Source organism: Callorhinus ursinus, unplaced genomic scaffold (assembly GCF_003265705.2).
Source record: "Callorhinus ursinus isolate GAN/ISIS: 27379988/994484 unplaced genomic scaffold, GSC_fseal_2.0 scaffold10, whole genome shotgun sequence".
In the NCBI taxonomy this organism is placed as follows: Eukaryota; Metazoa; Chordata; class Mammalia; order Carnivora; family Otariidae; genus Callorhinus; species Callorhinus ursinus.
In genome coordinates this window covers 37,778,213-37,793,780 of record NW_027397072.1, presented here as the reverse complement: position 1 = coordinate 37,793,780, position 15,568 = coordinate 37,778,213, and the positions used below count along the sequence as shown (strand labels likewise).

The 15,568-nt window shown below is 43.2% G+C and overlaps 1 protein-coding gene across 2 annotated transcripts in view; it reads right to left on the bottom strand.

The window, feature by feature from the left end:
* Positions 1-4,170: 4,170 nt before the first annotated feature.
* TTL (tubulin tyrosine ligase) overlaps positions 4,171-15,568 on the bottom strand; it is a 34,922-nt gene continuing 23,524 nt past the window's right edge. The window contains exons 6-7 of one of the 2 annotated variants that reach the window (XM_073897402.1): positions 10,436-10,579; positions 4,171-8,087 (exon numbers count right to left, since the gene is read on the bottom strand). In XM_073897402.1, the coding sequence (XP_073753503.1) occupies positions 8,030-8,087; positions 10,436-10,579 (202 nt within the window). In that variant the 3' untranslated portion in view covers positions 4,171-8,029. The remainder of the gene's footprint in view (positions 8,088-10,435; positions 10,580-15,568) is intronic. The other variant, XM_025868195.2, reaches the window with a different exon arrangement.

Genomic DNA, 15,568 nt, shown 5'->3' with positions numbered 1-15,568 from the left:
AATCCATCCCTTCTGTCAATCTTACCTTTACCTACATCAGATGGAAGTTTTCATTCCTATATCTCTTTTAAAGGTCATCTTCTGTTTCTATCCAATGCTGACACCATTAAACCTTTCAATAATTTTAATTTTTTAAAGTAGTATCTATATCCAAAGTGGGGCTTGAACCCATGACCCTGATATCAAGAGTCACACTCTCTACCAACTGAGCCAGCTAGGGCCCCTGATTTCAATAATTTTTAATTTACTGAGTCATTAAGGTCTACCATATGGTTTATTCCAGAGAATATTCCATGTGTTACTTGAGAAGAATGTATTTTGCTTTTGTTGGGTGGAGTTAGCTATATTTGTTAGATCTAGTTGGTTTACAGTGTTTTCTATGTTCTTGGTGATCTTCTGACTAGTTCTTCAATTACTGAAAATGGGGGACTGAAAATTCCAACTACCGTTGAATTGTCTATTTCTCTCTTCAGTTCTGCCAGTTTTGCTTCATGTATCTCGGGGTTCTGTTGCTAGGTGCATATGTTTATAACTGTTCTATCTGCCTGATGAATTAAGTTTTTTTACCACTATAAATGTCCTTCTTTGCCTGTAGTAACATTTTTCTTTTCTTTTTTTTTTTTTTTTTAAGAGAGAGAGCACACACATGAGCTGGTAGGGTAGGGAGTGGAGTCGCAAAGGATAAAGAGAGTCTTAATTAAGCAGGTTCCACACCCAGCGCAGAGCCTGATGTGGGGCTAGATATCACAACCCTGAGATCATGACCTGAGCTGAAATCAAGAATCAGACACTTAACTGACTGAGCCACCCAGGTGCCCCACATTTTTTTTCCTTAAAGTTTATTTTGTCTAATATTAGTATGGTCACTCAAGGTTTCTAAGCTACTATTTCCATGATACATATTTTACATATTTTTACTTTTACCTATTTGTGTTTGGGGATTTAAGTATGTCCCTATAGACAGCATGAAGTTGGATTATGTTTGATTTGTTTTTGTTATTTATTTTGCCAGTCTGCTTTTTTGGTTGTAGTTATTTAATCCATTTAATGAAATTACTGGTAAGGTAGGATTTCTGTCCGTCATTTCGGTATTTGTTTTCTATATGCTTTCTATCTATCTTCTCCATTTTTTTATTACTGCCTTGTTTTTTTGTTAAAGATATTTTCTAGTGTAACATTTTAGTTCCCTTGTCTCTTTTACTATGTATTTAGAGTTATTATCTTAGTGGTTGATGTGTCTTGGTGTGGATCTCTTTGAGCCTGTCCCACTTAGAGTTTGTTGGACTTCTTGGATGCATTTTAATGTTTTTCATCAAATGGGAAAGTTTTTGGCCACAATTTTTTCCGATATGATTTCTGCCTCCCTCTCTCCTTTCTTCTAGGACTCCTGTTATGTGTATGTTGGTATACATATACATTTCTGGAGCACTGTTCATTTTTCTTCATTCTTTTTCCTTTTTTCTTAAGATTTTATTCATTTGAGAGAGAGCACATGTGTGCATGAGCAGGGGGGAGGGGCAGAGGGAGAGGGAGAAGCAGACTCGGCTGAGCAGGGTCCTGGGATCAGGAGCTGAGTCGAAGACAGACACTTAACCGACTGAGCCACCTCAGAGGCGCCCCTCATTTTTTTTTTCTGCTCCTCAGGCTGGATAATCGTAATCGATTTCATATTCGATTCCTTCTTTTGCCAGCTCAAAACTGCTTTTGAACACCTCTACTGAATTTTTCATTTGCATTATTGTACTTTTTAAAGCCAAAATTCCTACTTGGCTCTATTTTTAAAAATGATTTATACCTCTTTAATGATATTCTCTCTCTGGTGACACATCATTCTCATCATTCTTTTGGTTCTTTAAACATTTTAAATAGCTAATTAAAGTCTTTGTGTAATAAGACCAATGTCTGGGCTTCCTCAGGGATGGTTTCTACTGATTGCCTTTTCCCTTCATGGGCCATACTTTCTTTTTTCTTTGCATGTCTCATAATTTGTGCTGAAAATTAGAAAAATCTAATAATATGATGGGGCAACTTTGGAAACCAGATACTCTATCCTCTCCAGGGTTTATTGTTGTCATTGATTAAATATTTAGAGTTTCCTGAAATAATTCTATAAAGCCTATATTCTTTGATGTGTGTGGCCACTGAAGTTTCTGCTGCTAGCTTAGTGGTCAACTAATGATTGAACATTAGTTCAATCTAGAACTAATTTCCTTAAACACTTGCACCAGTAAGTCTCCCAGTCTTTGCCAAGGGGCTGTGTGTGCGCGCGCATGCCAGGGAGGCTTGTGTAGATTCTCCTGGTCATATAGAGGTAAAAACAGGGAATTCAGGGGGTCTGGGTGGCTCAGCCTGTTAAGTACCTGACTCTTGTTCTCAGTTCAGGTCTTGATCTCAGGGTTGTGAGTTCAAGTGCTGGGCTCCATGCTACTTAAAAAGGAAAGAAAAAAAAAGGCTGAGGGAATTCAGGTCTCCCCAGGCCTGCACATAGCCCTATACATGTGTGTGGCCTTCTATGTTCTTCAGAAACTTTTCAAAACTTCCAATGGATATCTCATTCCCCATCTATTCCTAAGTTTTTTGGTCAGCTTGTTGTTTGTTCCAACTCTTTTAGCCAACTCAGGAAGCTGAGGTGTTAAACAATTGCTGCTGATTATTTTTAACAAACTCACCTAGGGAAAAGGTTGTTCACAGTGGGCACACTTTGAGAAATGTCAAAGACAAGCCCTGAGATGAGGACTTACATGGAACTGCCACACAGGTCAAATAATGACAATTCACTGGGGATGGGGCTTTTTGGAGGAGCTCCAACCCCACTCTGTACCCTCCAATTGTTGCTAGACTCCTGGATTTTACTATTGTGGGGCTGTTCATTTCCAAGGCTATCCTGGAGCTAGGAAAAGGGGGATGAAAATAGGGTGAATTAAAACATCACAAAACTTGCTATTCTTACCAAGGTGGTACCACTTTTCTTTAATAAATGTTTCTGCATTGTTGCAAGCCTCTGGTTAATTTCTAGAAAGTTTTTGCCAGTGTTCCCATCGCTTTCATGGAGATAGGATTTTCAGAGGTTTTACCCTGCTGTTCTTACTGATGTCCTCTCATGTGAATTTTGAAAAGGAATTTTGCTTGCAGCCCCTGGGACAGGGGCTCATTTTCCTTTGACCTTAGGGATGTTTTGTGGGAGACATCTTTAAAATATCACTGAACCTCTGGGGCTATGGGATAACTTCAGGTTCTTTAAGGAGAAGGGGCAGCTACTGACAGCAAGCAGGACCAGCCACGAAGAGAAGTCCTCTGAAGGCTTTGAACCTGTCCACTCTCAGGATCCTAAGTAGTTTCCTGCTTGGGTCCATGTCTGCCTGTCGCTGCACCCTGCCCATGCAAGCTACACTGAGTCTGGTAGGTGTGTGTCATATCATATCAGAAACCTGTCTGGAGTGCTTAAGCCAGGGTTTCCATTTGTGGAAGGCCTTATCTCTGTGCCAGAAGTATGTTTATGGAGTGAAAGCAGCCATACATGGGAAAGAAGTCCAAAGCATTCAGTCTCTCTACACAGGAAGTTACAAGTTAACTACAATTTACATAAATGACACTAAATGCCTGAGGTGTGTGAGACTTACAGGTATTTATATACGTGGCCTTAGTGAACTCTTAGGACTTCATGGCCTTCTGGCTGAATGCAGAATCATATTAGAAGCCCCTCTACCTACTCCCTATGTTTGAAGCACACATAATCCTTTCTCACAACCATGGGTCTCACTGGACCATCTGTATCATGATTCAGACAATACACAAGCCATGTAAGAGATGGATTGGATTTTGGCAGCAGAAATTATTTCAATGCTTCACCTTAGAGGAGCTCATTACAGTTTCAAAAGACAATCTATTGGTTTATGTATTGAATAACATGCTATGTCAGCAAACAATGGCCACATCTGGCTTGCGTCTGTATGGCCTATGAACTAAGTCTGTTTGTTTTTAAGAGGTGGTTAAAAAGAAGAATATGTAACAAAGAACCTGTTTGGTTTGCAAAGCCTAGAATATTTACTAATCTGACCCTTTCTGGAAAAAGTCTGCCTACCTGAGTAACAGAATCATGGACTCAAATAACCAGTGATATCCTAGGACAGTCAACCACCATGATAAGATGATAGAACCAAAGGGCACAAAAATGCTTGAAATATTACTTTAATGCTCTGGGCATTTTAAACATTCATAAAATCGCCTTATTTCAGAATTCATTTCCTCTTAGGTACAGATTCTGTGTCTAGGATCAGAGACAAGTGTATCACTGAATTTTCTCCACAGCACCCACACGCTGCAGGGGACCTACTCTGGCCCCTTGTCTTCTCCAGCAGAGTACCCCCACACACCCACACCAGGGCTGGATCCACACCTGCCTGACACAAGCTTGGCTGTCAATGAAAACACACTCTGTAGCTTTGCTGCTGCTTGCGGATTCTGTGGATCCCATACATTTCCAACACTACCAGATATTCCTAGTCTGGAATAATCATCCTGAGGCGCTAGTGAAACAGCAAGTCAGCCGGTAAGCATGCCAGTACCCGCTGCACTGAATCATACAGACACTGAGGCACTTCAATGTTCTGGGTAAAATCGAGTTTATAATTTCCACAGGAGTTCAGAGTGAGGGAAGGGGCTTTTCTCTCAGTAATGAATACCCTTAACACATATTTAGCAGATTTATAAATTCCTGTCTGTTTACATTTGTTGTCAAGACTTCACAAACTATTTAAGGAAATGAGAGCACGTTTTGAGTTTACAAATCTGGGACAAGAAGCAAAAAGAGAACATGCTTAGACAGCAGTTGCTTGTATCATGAATACGTAGGTCAACATGTTGACCAACAGCAGTCATTCTTAAAGAAATGGCTGTCCTTCCAAAAGGAACTTTTAAAAAAAGTCCTAGGTCTTATTTGATTATTCTAAGGTAACAATGTGTTTGTCCTTCCTTCTCAAGCAGTGGTGCAAGGCATCTCAAAGCAGACTGACGCCTCAGGTTTCTGATTTCATTCATCAGAGGTGGGAGAAAAAAAGAGGGTATAGAAACCAACATTTTTAAAAAGCTTCTCAAGTGATTCCAGCATATAGTCAGCACAGAGAACCTTGGTACCACAGGTTCTTGAGTCTTCCTAATCTCACCTGTCCTCACTAAAAGTCCTTGAGGTAGTCCCCGGTCAGGCAACAATCTCCTCCATGAGATAAGAAACCAAGGCACAGAGAGGTTAACGGGATCATATTACACTGTGAGGCCAAATGACAGCGGCAAGATTGGAATTAACATCTCTAAATAAAGAACACCTCCTCCCCCAGCAACTGGCGACACGTACACATACTGCACGTATAAAGACTGAGGAGCGAGGCATGACCATCTGTGCCAAGGGTATCATGGAAGGGTATGGAACAGTTCTGAGCCAACCATCCCACCCGATCAAAAACAAATGCATAAAACAGATACATATTTGAAACCACGTGAGGAATGAAGCATAACTTTCTTTTAAACCCTTACTTCCCTCACATATATGCCAGTGATTTATGTTTCTTAGAAAATCCATCAAGATCCATGGACTTGCAACATCTACATTCTTAGCTCTGTCACTGTAAGAACTGGAAAACTCTCAAATGTCCCTTTAATTCAGGTCCAAAAGATCATTACAAATCTATGTTCACATGCGATAGTACGACAAAAACCTCCATGCTTTCCCCGTCACCAGTCCACAGAGACTTCTCAAGGACTCAGTATCTTACACTTTCTAGAAGGGTGTGCACCTTGTTATGATCAAAGTCCCCAAACACTAACCCAACAGTGCTGGGCTTCCACGAGTGACTTTCACTGCTGTTTTATTTTGCTCTGGATGCAAAGTTTATTATCTGTATTCTGGGTAACCAGAATATTTTGTAATTCCAAATTCACATAAGAGCCAAACCAGTTGGGCCTTTCTCCTTCACCCCGACATAATGCCACCACATCCTACACCCACTGCTGCATTTTTGAAATACTCCTTATTCCTTTCTTCACTGTAAGCTCCCACATCTCATGTTTCAGGAGGTATTGCTCTTTTCTCCTTTTAGAAAAGTCTCCCTGACTGCAGAACTGTTGTCTGGTGCCACATAGAAAGAATAATGGAGCACACATATACACAAAGGAAGAACACAGCACTCTACTGGACAGGAGGCCTCCTGTGGTTCCCAGTACATTCTAAGAAGGACCTGTTCATTCAGCTCACAATGAACACAAGTAGCATCTTGTTCTTCCCACTGCTAGTGATGTAGCCTCCTAAAAAATCTACAGAACATTTGATCCAGTAAGTGGAAACTACACCTAACAGGACACATTTGTTGACTTATAAGATGCTGTGTGGAGCTCTGAAACCACGTCTTTCCCATTTTAGGAGACTCCCCCATTCAGGCTAGACATACACTCATTTAGACCCTCGCCCTGATGTGAAGAGGCACAAACAGGCAGATAATCCTCCCTGGGACAAAACCTGCCCTTCCAGCTCCTGCAGAAGGTGCTTCGAGGACAAGAAAATGGGGGAGAGCAACCTGTGTCTGGGGCAGTGCCACCTGGTGTGTGTGTGTGTGTGTGTGTGTGTGTGCGTGTGTGTGTGCGTGTGTGTGTGTGTGTGTGTGTAATTCTACTTCTCCTGCCCCCTAGAGGGGGTTTTCCAAAAGTTAAAACAACAAAAAAGCGAACAAAAGGGAACTTCGCAAAAGTGCATGTAGAATTCTGGTTAAAACAAAGATAACTGAGAATCATCGTATTTCAAAGACCCACCACACCCAACTATTAAGTAAAGCAAGACATCGTGCTTTTTGTTTTTTTTTTTTTCTCTCTCATGCTTATTTGATGCTTATGGGTTTGTGGCAAACTTGCTGCTTGGTTTCTAAAACATGCACAGAGCAGATCGAGAGCAGCATTTGCTGTTTTGGTGCCCAGCCCACACCAATCCTGACAGGTGATTGACCAAAGGCCATCAGGAACATGAGGAGGCAAGCCCCCTTTGCTGTGAGGTGGCGCCCAGCACAAAACCAAGGACTGTTTGTGCATGCTTGTCCAGACCTTCGAGGGCAGGGTGTTGTGGAGAGGGACGGGCAGGGAACTCCTCGGCAACCCCCCAATCCCTGCCCCGGACGGAGGGTTGCAGCTGGGCATAGAGCTAAGGCACTAGGGCTGCAGCAGGTGGAAAGACACCAACCAAAGGTCCAACAGTCTCAACCCTCAGGGAGGAGAGGCGCTGCTCACAATGCTGCCTTAGGATAAAAATTGGATTTTTTAAAGGGTGAGAATGTAAAATAATCAAATCCCTGTCTTTTCCCCTTAGAAGAATATTTTGCTCTCTCCTCAGAGAAATTTGCTTCAGTTTTCACATCTCCATAGCAGTGCTGAGAGCGCCCCCTGGGAACCCCTGAGCCACCACTCTTTGGGGAAGTGGCCTTTTCTTCTTGTGTTCTCCCTTGGATCACGGCTTTGCGGTTTGCCTCTCTTTCTCCAGTCCCGGCTTGGTAATGAGCAATCCTGACATTTCACCTTCCCCTGGAGCAGGAGCTCGTGCTTCTTCTGAGGCAGCTCTGAGCACCTCCCTCGGTCACAGCTTGATGAAGGCAGCCAGCTGCACGTGCTGTGGCTCCGCGTCCGGGGGCGGGAAGACACTGGATATGGCTATGTCCACGATGCCCTGGCACAGTTCTGCATAAAGCTTCCTGCAACGTGTTTTAAAGAGTATCACTGAAGATGTTCCTCAACGTGCACGTGAAAAGTCAAAGTTTTTTTCACCAGGACCTGCCCTAGATGTTCCACCTCACGACCAAATTCATAGTATTGGTTTCCATGGTACATACAAATGCTGCATGAAGATCAAGCATCCCCTCAACAAATATTTCTGGAAGGTCTCAGGTGAATAGACAAATGACTCCTGCTCTCACTGGCAGGGAAGACGGGCAACTTCAATCGAGTGTGAGAGCCATCGTGCCTGTCTGTGGTGGGGATACTTGGAGGGAAAGCACCTTCAGCGTGGCTGAGCAAACTCTAGGAGAGACTCTCCAGGGTGACAAATAAGCTGAGACCTGGGGAATGAGTGAAGTCAGACAGTGGATGACAGGACAGAAAAGAGGAGGGAGAGGAGAGATACACCCAGAGAGAGAAGGAGGGGGGAAGGAAGGAGGGAGGAGGAGAGAAAGAGTGTGTTGGGGGAGGGGGAGAAGACGGGCTGTGCCAATGGCAGGAGTAGTGCACACTGAGAGTGGATTTTATTGGGGCAAGAGCAGAAGGGGGGGTCCCCGTTAGAAGGCTCTCTGCAAAAGCCTCCACAGTGATGGAGGACAACCTGTGGGAGAGCGACAGTGGGGGCGGACGGCAGAGGCTGCCAAGGCTGGAGGCTGAGCTGACAAGGTCCCAATGCACAGAACCTGAGGGTAATGGAAAGAAGGAGGCTGGATCTTGATCAGCATTCCAGCTTAGATTCTGTGGGGAGGGGAGGTAGACATCCATGCAGTTGGGCGAGTCTGGGGCAGGGGGTGCCTCTTAGACACCCACAAACATCCTTGTAGGATGGTGGGCAGGCAGGTGGAGACCCTGGTCTGGAACTCTGGGCTGTGATGTAATATGATGGTTTTAAAATTGAATTGAATTGAAACTGAGTAAGATCCCGTTCGGAGAAAGCGCCGTGGAGAGAGAAGACTAACACCCAAGACTGAGGCACTGACTGGGGTCCGCTGATGAGGAGCAAGAGGCCAATCTCGCCCACACCTCCTCAGTCGAACCTTCCCACTAGAGAGTGTGCCCGAAGCCCCAGCAGAAGAGCATCTCAGCAAGGTGTGAGCAGCTGCCTCAAATGCTGCTGAGAGGTCCAGGGATGTCCGCACAGAAAGGGGCCACTGCACTTGGCAATATGGACTTAGCTGGGGACCTTCAAAGAACAATTTCTATGGGGTGGAGGGGATGGCATCCAGCCCAGAATGGACCACAGCATGGGTGAGGATAGAGGAAGAGGGGACAGCCTGAGCAGACACTGCTTTCCAGAGTTTGGCTGTGACAGGTGCAGGGAGGAGGAGCCTCCGGAGCAGAATGTGGCATCAGGGGAGGGCACTTTTTCACCAGCTGGGGAAATCTGCTGCATATGCACATGCTGATGGGAACCCCGAAGAGGGAGCAAGGTGGGAGAGGCTGACACTGTGAATGAGGAAGGCAAAGGGACACAGGACAGCAAGAGGGGTGGACAGGGCATAGAGCACAAGGGAGGACTGAACCTTTATTAGAAGGACAGGGGAAAACAGGCACGCTGCTGTGGGTCTGGTGAAGGGAAGATGTGAGCCATCCTGCTCACCTCTCCTCCCTCCTTCCGACTCAGTTCCAAAAGCCACGGCTCAATAGCAGCCCTTTGCTCAATGATACTACCTTTAACATCCTTTATCAAGGATAAAGCATGTCCCAGTTTGTAATCTGTATTTGTCTGGTCCTTTGTCATGCCCACAGTCTCTCTAAGGACAAGGGCCGGTGTCTCTGCTCATGACTGTGACCCAGGCCCCACTATGGGGCCTGGCGGACTGGAGGTGCTAATGAATACTGGTTCGCTGAAGGAACTGCCGAACGAGACAAATCACACCTGCCATGTCACAGTCACTGAGCAAGTGGTAAAGGCCTGGCTCCTAATGAAAGAGCTACTTGTGTGTTAATGCTGCCCCTTGTAGGTCCAGGACTTTTTCTGAAACTTGTGGAACATCACCTCAATTCCTCCAAGACACGGATGTGGGGAACCATGAAGGGGTCTTGACCTGATGAAAGTGAATCTTTAAAAGAACCAGCAGCATTCAAGGATCATGTCCAGGGGACTTCCCCTAACTTCTATGGCCTCCATGAGGCTTTCGTGGGCATGTTCTCCTCATCTGTGCATGTCCCACAGAGCCTGGCACAGGCAGGGTCCCACTGGATGCTTTGCCCCCCTTCTGAAGGCTCTTCCCTCCTCTCCATGGTACATGTGACACTCTTCTCTTACATCCCCATTCTAGCTCCACTGTGTCTACAGTGCCTTCTCAGAACACTTCCTGCCTGGAGAGACCCTCTATTTCTTGGTTATCAGTGTCCCCTCCAACTCACAGGACCCCATTCCCTGACCTGGTCACATAAGAGGGTCTCCTCTGACAGTTATTAGCTTCGTTTGAAATTCTCATAGCAACTACCACCCACCTGAGCACAGACTACTGGTCAACACACATGGGGGAATTGGGAAGGACTGACTCAGCAGCAGAGCCCCCTGCTGGCCAGGGTCCTGCCAAAGGCCACCCTCCCTAACAGCAGTTAAATGGCTTACGCTTGAACACTCTGGAGATGGGAGCTCACCACCTTGCCAAGACAGGCTATTTCAACTGTGGAACCAACTTCCCATTTGTTAAAACACAGTGGTGTTCAGGCTTACTGAGCACAAGCCGGGGCGCCGTTGACCTCAATGAGCCAGACCTTCAGCTCCTCGTCCACCATGAAGTCGAAGCCAAAGAGCTGGAAGCTCTGGTAAGGGAGGTGCCTGGTGCTGATGGCGGGCTCCACGCTCATGAGGCAGCTTCTGCGGGACAAAGGGGGAGAGCTCACTGAGAATGGGCTGGTTGAGGGAGAAGGAACATGGAAGATGTGCTTGGATGATTTTATATCAAAAGTGATGATAAAAAATCCACTTGGACTTAATTTTATTTATTTATTTTATTTTTTAAAGATTTTATTTTGAAGTAATGTTTACACCCAGTGTAGGGCTCAAACTCACAACCCAGAGGTCAAGAGTTGCATGCTCCACCAACTGAGCCAGCCAGGTGCCCCAATTCTCTTTTAATTACCAATAGATTATTTAAGACAATGCTATTTATCAAGCTATTTTTTAGAAAACTCTGCCAATACTCATGTTCTTACAGGTAGGGGCTGTTTTCCCAGCACAGCGCTAAGTCACCACAGACCCTGGAAATGTGGATTCCTCCAACAGGAGACGACCACCATGTTTGTAATAAATAAAACACTCCCATGCATTGTTGCCACATAGAAGAAATGGACTGCCATTTGGTGAAGAGCAGAATCTGCAGTGAAGCTGGCCTCATTCATACTTTCATTAGCTCTGGTTCTAATGCCAAATTATTACTAATTAAAAGATTTAAATATTAAAATACAAAATAGAATTACTATTAACATCAACTACTGTTCAAAAAAATTGGAAAAAAAAACACAGAAAACTGAAAACACAAAAATGTTGAACATGAACCTCAGAAACATACTGAGTTAATACATGAGATCTAAGGTCAGGGGCCTAAGGCCAGAATCTTGGACAAGTTCTTTAACCTCTCTTAGCCAAGCTTTGATTTTTTTATCCATAAAGGAAGGGGTAAAAATAATACCTAGTCCTAGCACTGGGATGGTTCAAGGAGGTAATTACATGAAGAACTTACGAGGGTGCCTGGGTGGCTCAGTCGGTTAAGTGTCTGCCTTCGGCTCAGGTCATGATCCCAGGGTCTTGGGATGGGGTCCCACATTGGGCTCCATGCTCAGTGGGAGCCTGCTTCTCCCTCTCCCTCTGCCCTTCACCGCCCCGCCCCCCCTTGTGCTGTCAAATAAATAAATAAAATCTTTCTAAAAATATATATGTATATACACATATATATATATATAAACCTTACTAATAATAAATCACTGTTTTCTAGAATAACCATCCCAGAAAACCTAGGTCATTTCTGTTTTATGCAGATGTTCCCTGACTTTTTCCCTCAACTGAATGTTGGGGCAAAATATCTATTTTAGTCATAAAATATGTTATGATGACTCTAAGATTACCAGAAATAGCTTTCCTCCTACACAACTGTATGTTTAGAAGGAAAAATGAAGGAACTGGCTTTCATGTGATTAACTCCAAGATGTATCCATACAGGTACGTCTTGACTCATGACTTTAAAGAACAGAGACCTCTCTGAACTTGGAGCCAGAGTCTTGTTCCCCCAACCTCCCTCCACCACTACATCCCCCTACCCCAGCCCAAGCATCAACTTACTTCTCCCCCACCGTCAAAATAGGAAAATATTTCTATGCTTATGTTTAAACCTCTAAAAGTAATTTTGGGCAGTTAACCATTTAAGAATCAACTGGAATGAAAATTTCTTCTCTCAATCATCTTTAACCTACACTGGTAAGCCACATATCACTTTTTTTTTTCTATAGCTTTATCTCGATTCTATAAGGGAATACCCTTAACTTTTGTTTTAATTAAAATACCCTTTCCAATATTATAATTAAGAAAACTTTTACATATAATAGAGGCTCATGGTTAAAAAAAAGAAGAAAAACCCCCAACAAAGTGAAAGAAACACTAGGCTCAAACACATAAAGGAAAAACTGAGAGCCAGAAGCAAGTCAAAATTAAATATTATTTTTTTATCTGCTAGAAGCTCAAGATTAATAATTCAGTTTAAAGAATTTTTTTTCATCATCAGAGACTTTATACAGTACATCTTTTTTCAGCAGGAGTGGGAAGGTAGGGGGAGGCTAGCTGGGGGGGAAATAAAACCATGAGAGCTGTTAGGAGCATTTATAGCACCAAAGTAGCAAAAATCTCTGAACTGTACAGAACAAGGGGGGGAGGAGGGAAGTAACAAATATCCAATAAATCTTTGCCTAAAATAGGAAACCTTTCTTCAGCACACTTGATTTATCTGGTGTTAGAATTCTAAGCACCTTCATCTTGCCATTTGCAATGAGGTGGATGGAACTGGAGGGTGTTATGCTGAGTGAAATAAGTCAATCAGAGAAAGACATGTATCATACGACCTCACTGATATGAGGAATTCTTAATCTGAGGAAACAAACTGAGGGTTGCTGGAGTGGTGGGGGGTGGGAGGGATGGGGTGGCTGGGTGACAGACATTGGGGAAGGTATGTGCTGTGGTGAGCGCTGTGAATTGTGCAAGACTGTTGAATCACAGATCTGTACTTCTGAAACAAATAATGCAACATATGTTAAGAAAAAAGAAAAAGAAGAAGATAGCAGGAGGGGAAGAATGAAGGGGAGTAAGTTGGAGGGGAAGACGAACCATGAGAGACGATGGACTCTGAAAAACAAACTGAGGGTTCTGGGGGGATGGGTTAGCCTGGTGATGGGTATTAAAGAGGGCATGTTCTGCGTGGAGCACTGGGTGTTATGCACAAACAATGAATCATGGAACACTACATCAAGAACTAATGATGTAATGTATGGTGATTAACATAACAATAAAAAAATTTAAAAAAAAAGAATTCTAAGCACCTCCAATCCTTGAAGAAAGAGGACTAGTTATTCTGCCAGACTCTATGTAAGAATACCTTAAGGAAAAAGTCTCAGTCATTGTGATAAGGTGGTAATGACACAACAGACAACAGACCAACAGAACAGAATGGAGATCCCTAATATAAATGGCCACCTGATTTATAATAAAAGCTCACTAAATGCAGTGGGAAAAGGCCAGTCTTAAGCACAAATGGTCCTCGGGCAACGGGATACCCCGTAGAAAAACATGAAACTTGATATATAACAATTCAGGTGGATTATAGGTCTAAAATGTAAAAGATAAAGACCAAGATGTCCATCAACTATAGAAGGGATAAACCGTGTAATAATCACATAATGAAATATTACACAGCAGTATAAAAGGTAAATCACTGGGCGCCTGGGTGGCTCAGTTGGTTAAGCGACTACCTTCGGCTCAGGTCATGATCCTGGAGTCCCGGGATCGAGTCCCACATCGGGCTTCCTGCTCGGCTGGGAGTCTGCTTCTCCCTCTGACCCTCTTCCCTCTCGTGCTCTCTATCTCTCATTCTCTCTCTCTCAAATAAATAAAAATCTTTAAAAAAAAAAAAGGTAAATCACTGCTCTGTGCAACAATACAGATGAAATCCGCAGATACAATCATGAAAAAAGTTGGAACACGAAACAGGAAATACAGTATAATTCCATTTACATAAAATGTAAGAGTAAGCAAAAGGAATCTATGATGATAAAAGTCAGAAGAGTGGCTCTCTGTGGCATGATGTATATATTTTGAGGGAGTCCAAGGGAGTACTCGGGGGTGCTGTAAATGTTTGTTTGTTTGTTTGTTTTCTTTTTTTTTAATGAGAGACAGAGAGCATGAGAGGGAGGAGGGTCAGAGGGAGAAGCAGACTCCCTGCTGAGCAGGGAGCCTGATGTGGGACTCGATCCCGGGACTCCAGGATCATGACCTGAGCCAAAGGCAGTTGCTTAACCAACTGAGCCACCCAGGCACCCTGTAAATGTTTTATATTCTGATTCGTGTTATGATTAGCTGAGTGTATGCATAATTAAAAGTTCACTACATTGTACACTTACGATTTGTGGACTTTACCATACGCATGTTACACCCCAATTTAAAAAAAAATCTCTATTGGATTTAGTAAACTATAATAAATGAATAACACTAAAAAATTATTTCCAGACATATTAAGAAACAGGACCAAGAGAAAAAAACAGACAATAGAAACAAGACCTATAAAAGTCAGGGGTTGGCAAACTTTTTCTACGAAGGACCAGACAGTAACTATTTTAGGTTTTGAAGGCTACATACGGTCTCTGTTACATATTCTTCTATTTCTAAATAACCTTTTAAAAATGTAGAAACTATTTTTAGCTTGTGGCATATATGAAAACAAGCTTTAGGTTGAATTTGGCCCATAGAACACAGTTTGCTAACCTCTACTACAGGTAATTCTGGTTTCAAACTAATCAAATAAAGATGTTGAAGAATTGCCATTAACATTTTCAAGATGTTATAAGACAAGTGAGAGATTTCACAAAAGAACTATAATCTAAAAAAGAGTCAAATGGAAATTCTAGAACTGAAAAGTATAATACCTAAAATCAAGAACTCAACAGATGAATTTAACAACAAATTTTAACGGCTTTTTCCTTTTTAAATAGGTTGTAGTTGCTGAAGAGAGAGATCAAATGATACACATGGGAGAAACGGGAGAAGGTGAAAAGGACTGGCTTCATGTAAATAGAGTCCCACAGGAGAGAAGAATGGGCCAAAAGCCATAAGTGAAAAGATAGTAGCCGTGAATATCCCAAAACAAATAAAAGACCTGAAGCCACAGATTCAAGAAGCACTATGATGCCTATGTAATGGAAGCTGGAAGACAATGGTAAGCCATCTTCAAAGTGCTTTAAAAAAAAAAAAAAAAGGATTCTACTGATTTAGAAATGTTTCCAAAGCAAGTGTCTTTTTTTTTTTTTTAAGATTTTATTTATTTATTTGAGAGAGAGAGAAGGCAGGGGGAGGGGCAGAGGGAGAGAGACAATCTCAAGCAGACTCCCCACTGAGCAGGGAGCCCAACACGGGGCTTGATCTCACAACCCTGAGATTATGGCCTAAGCTGAAGACAGTTACTTAACCAACTGAGCCACCCAGGCGCCCTCCTTCTTTATTTTTTTAAAGACATTTGCTTTGGGGGCGCCTGGGTGGCTCAGGTCAGATCTCAGGGTCATGAGATTAAGCCCTGCATCAGGCTCTGCACTCAGCAGGGAGTCTGCTTCA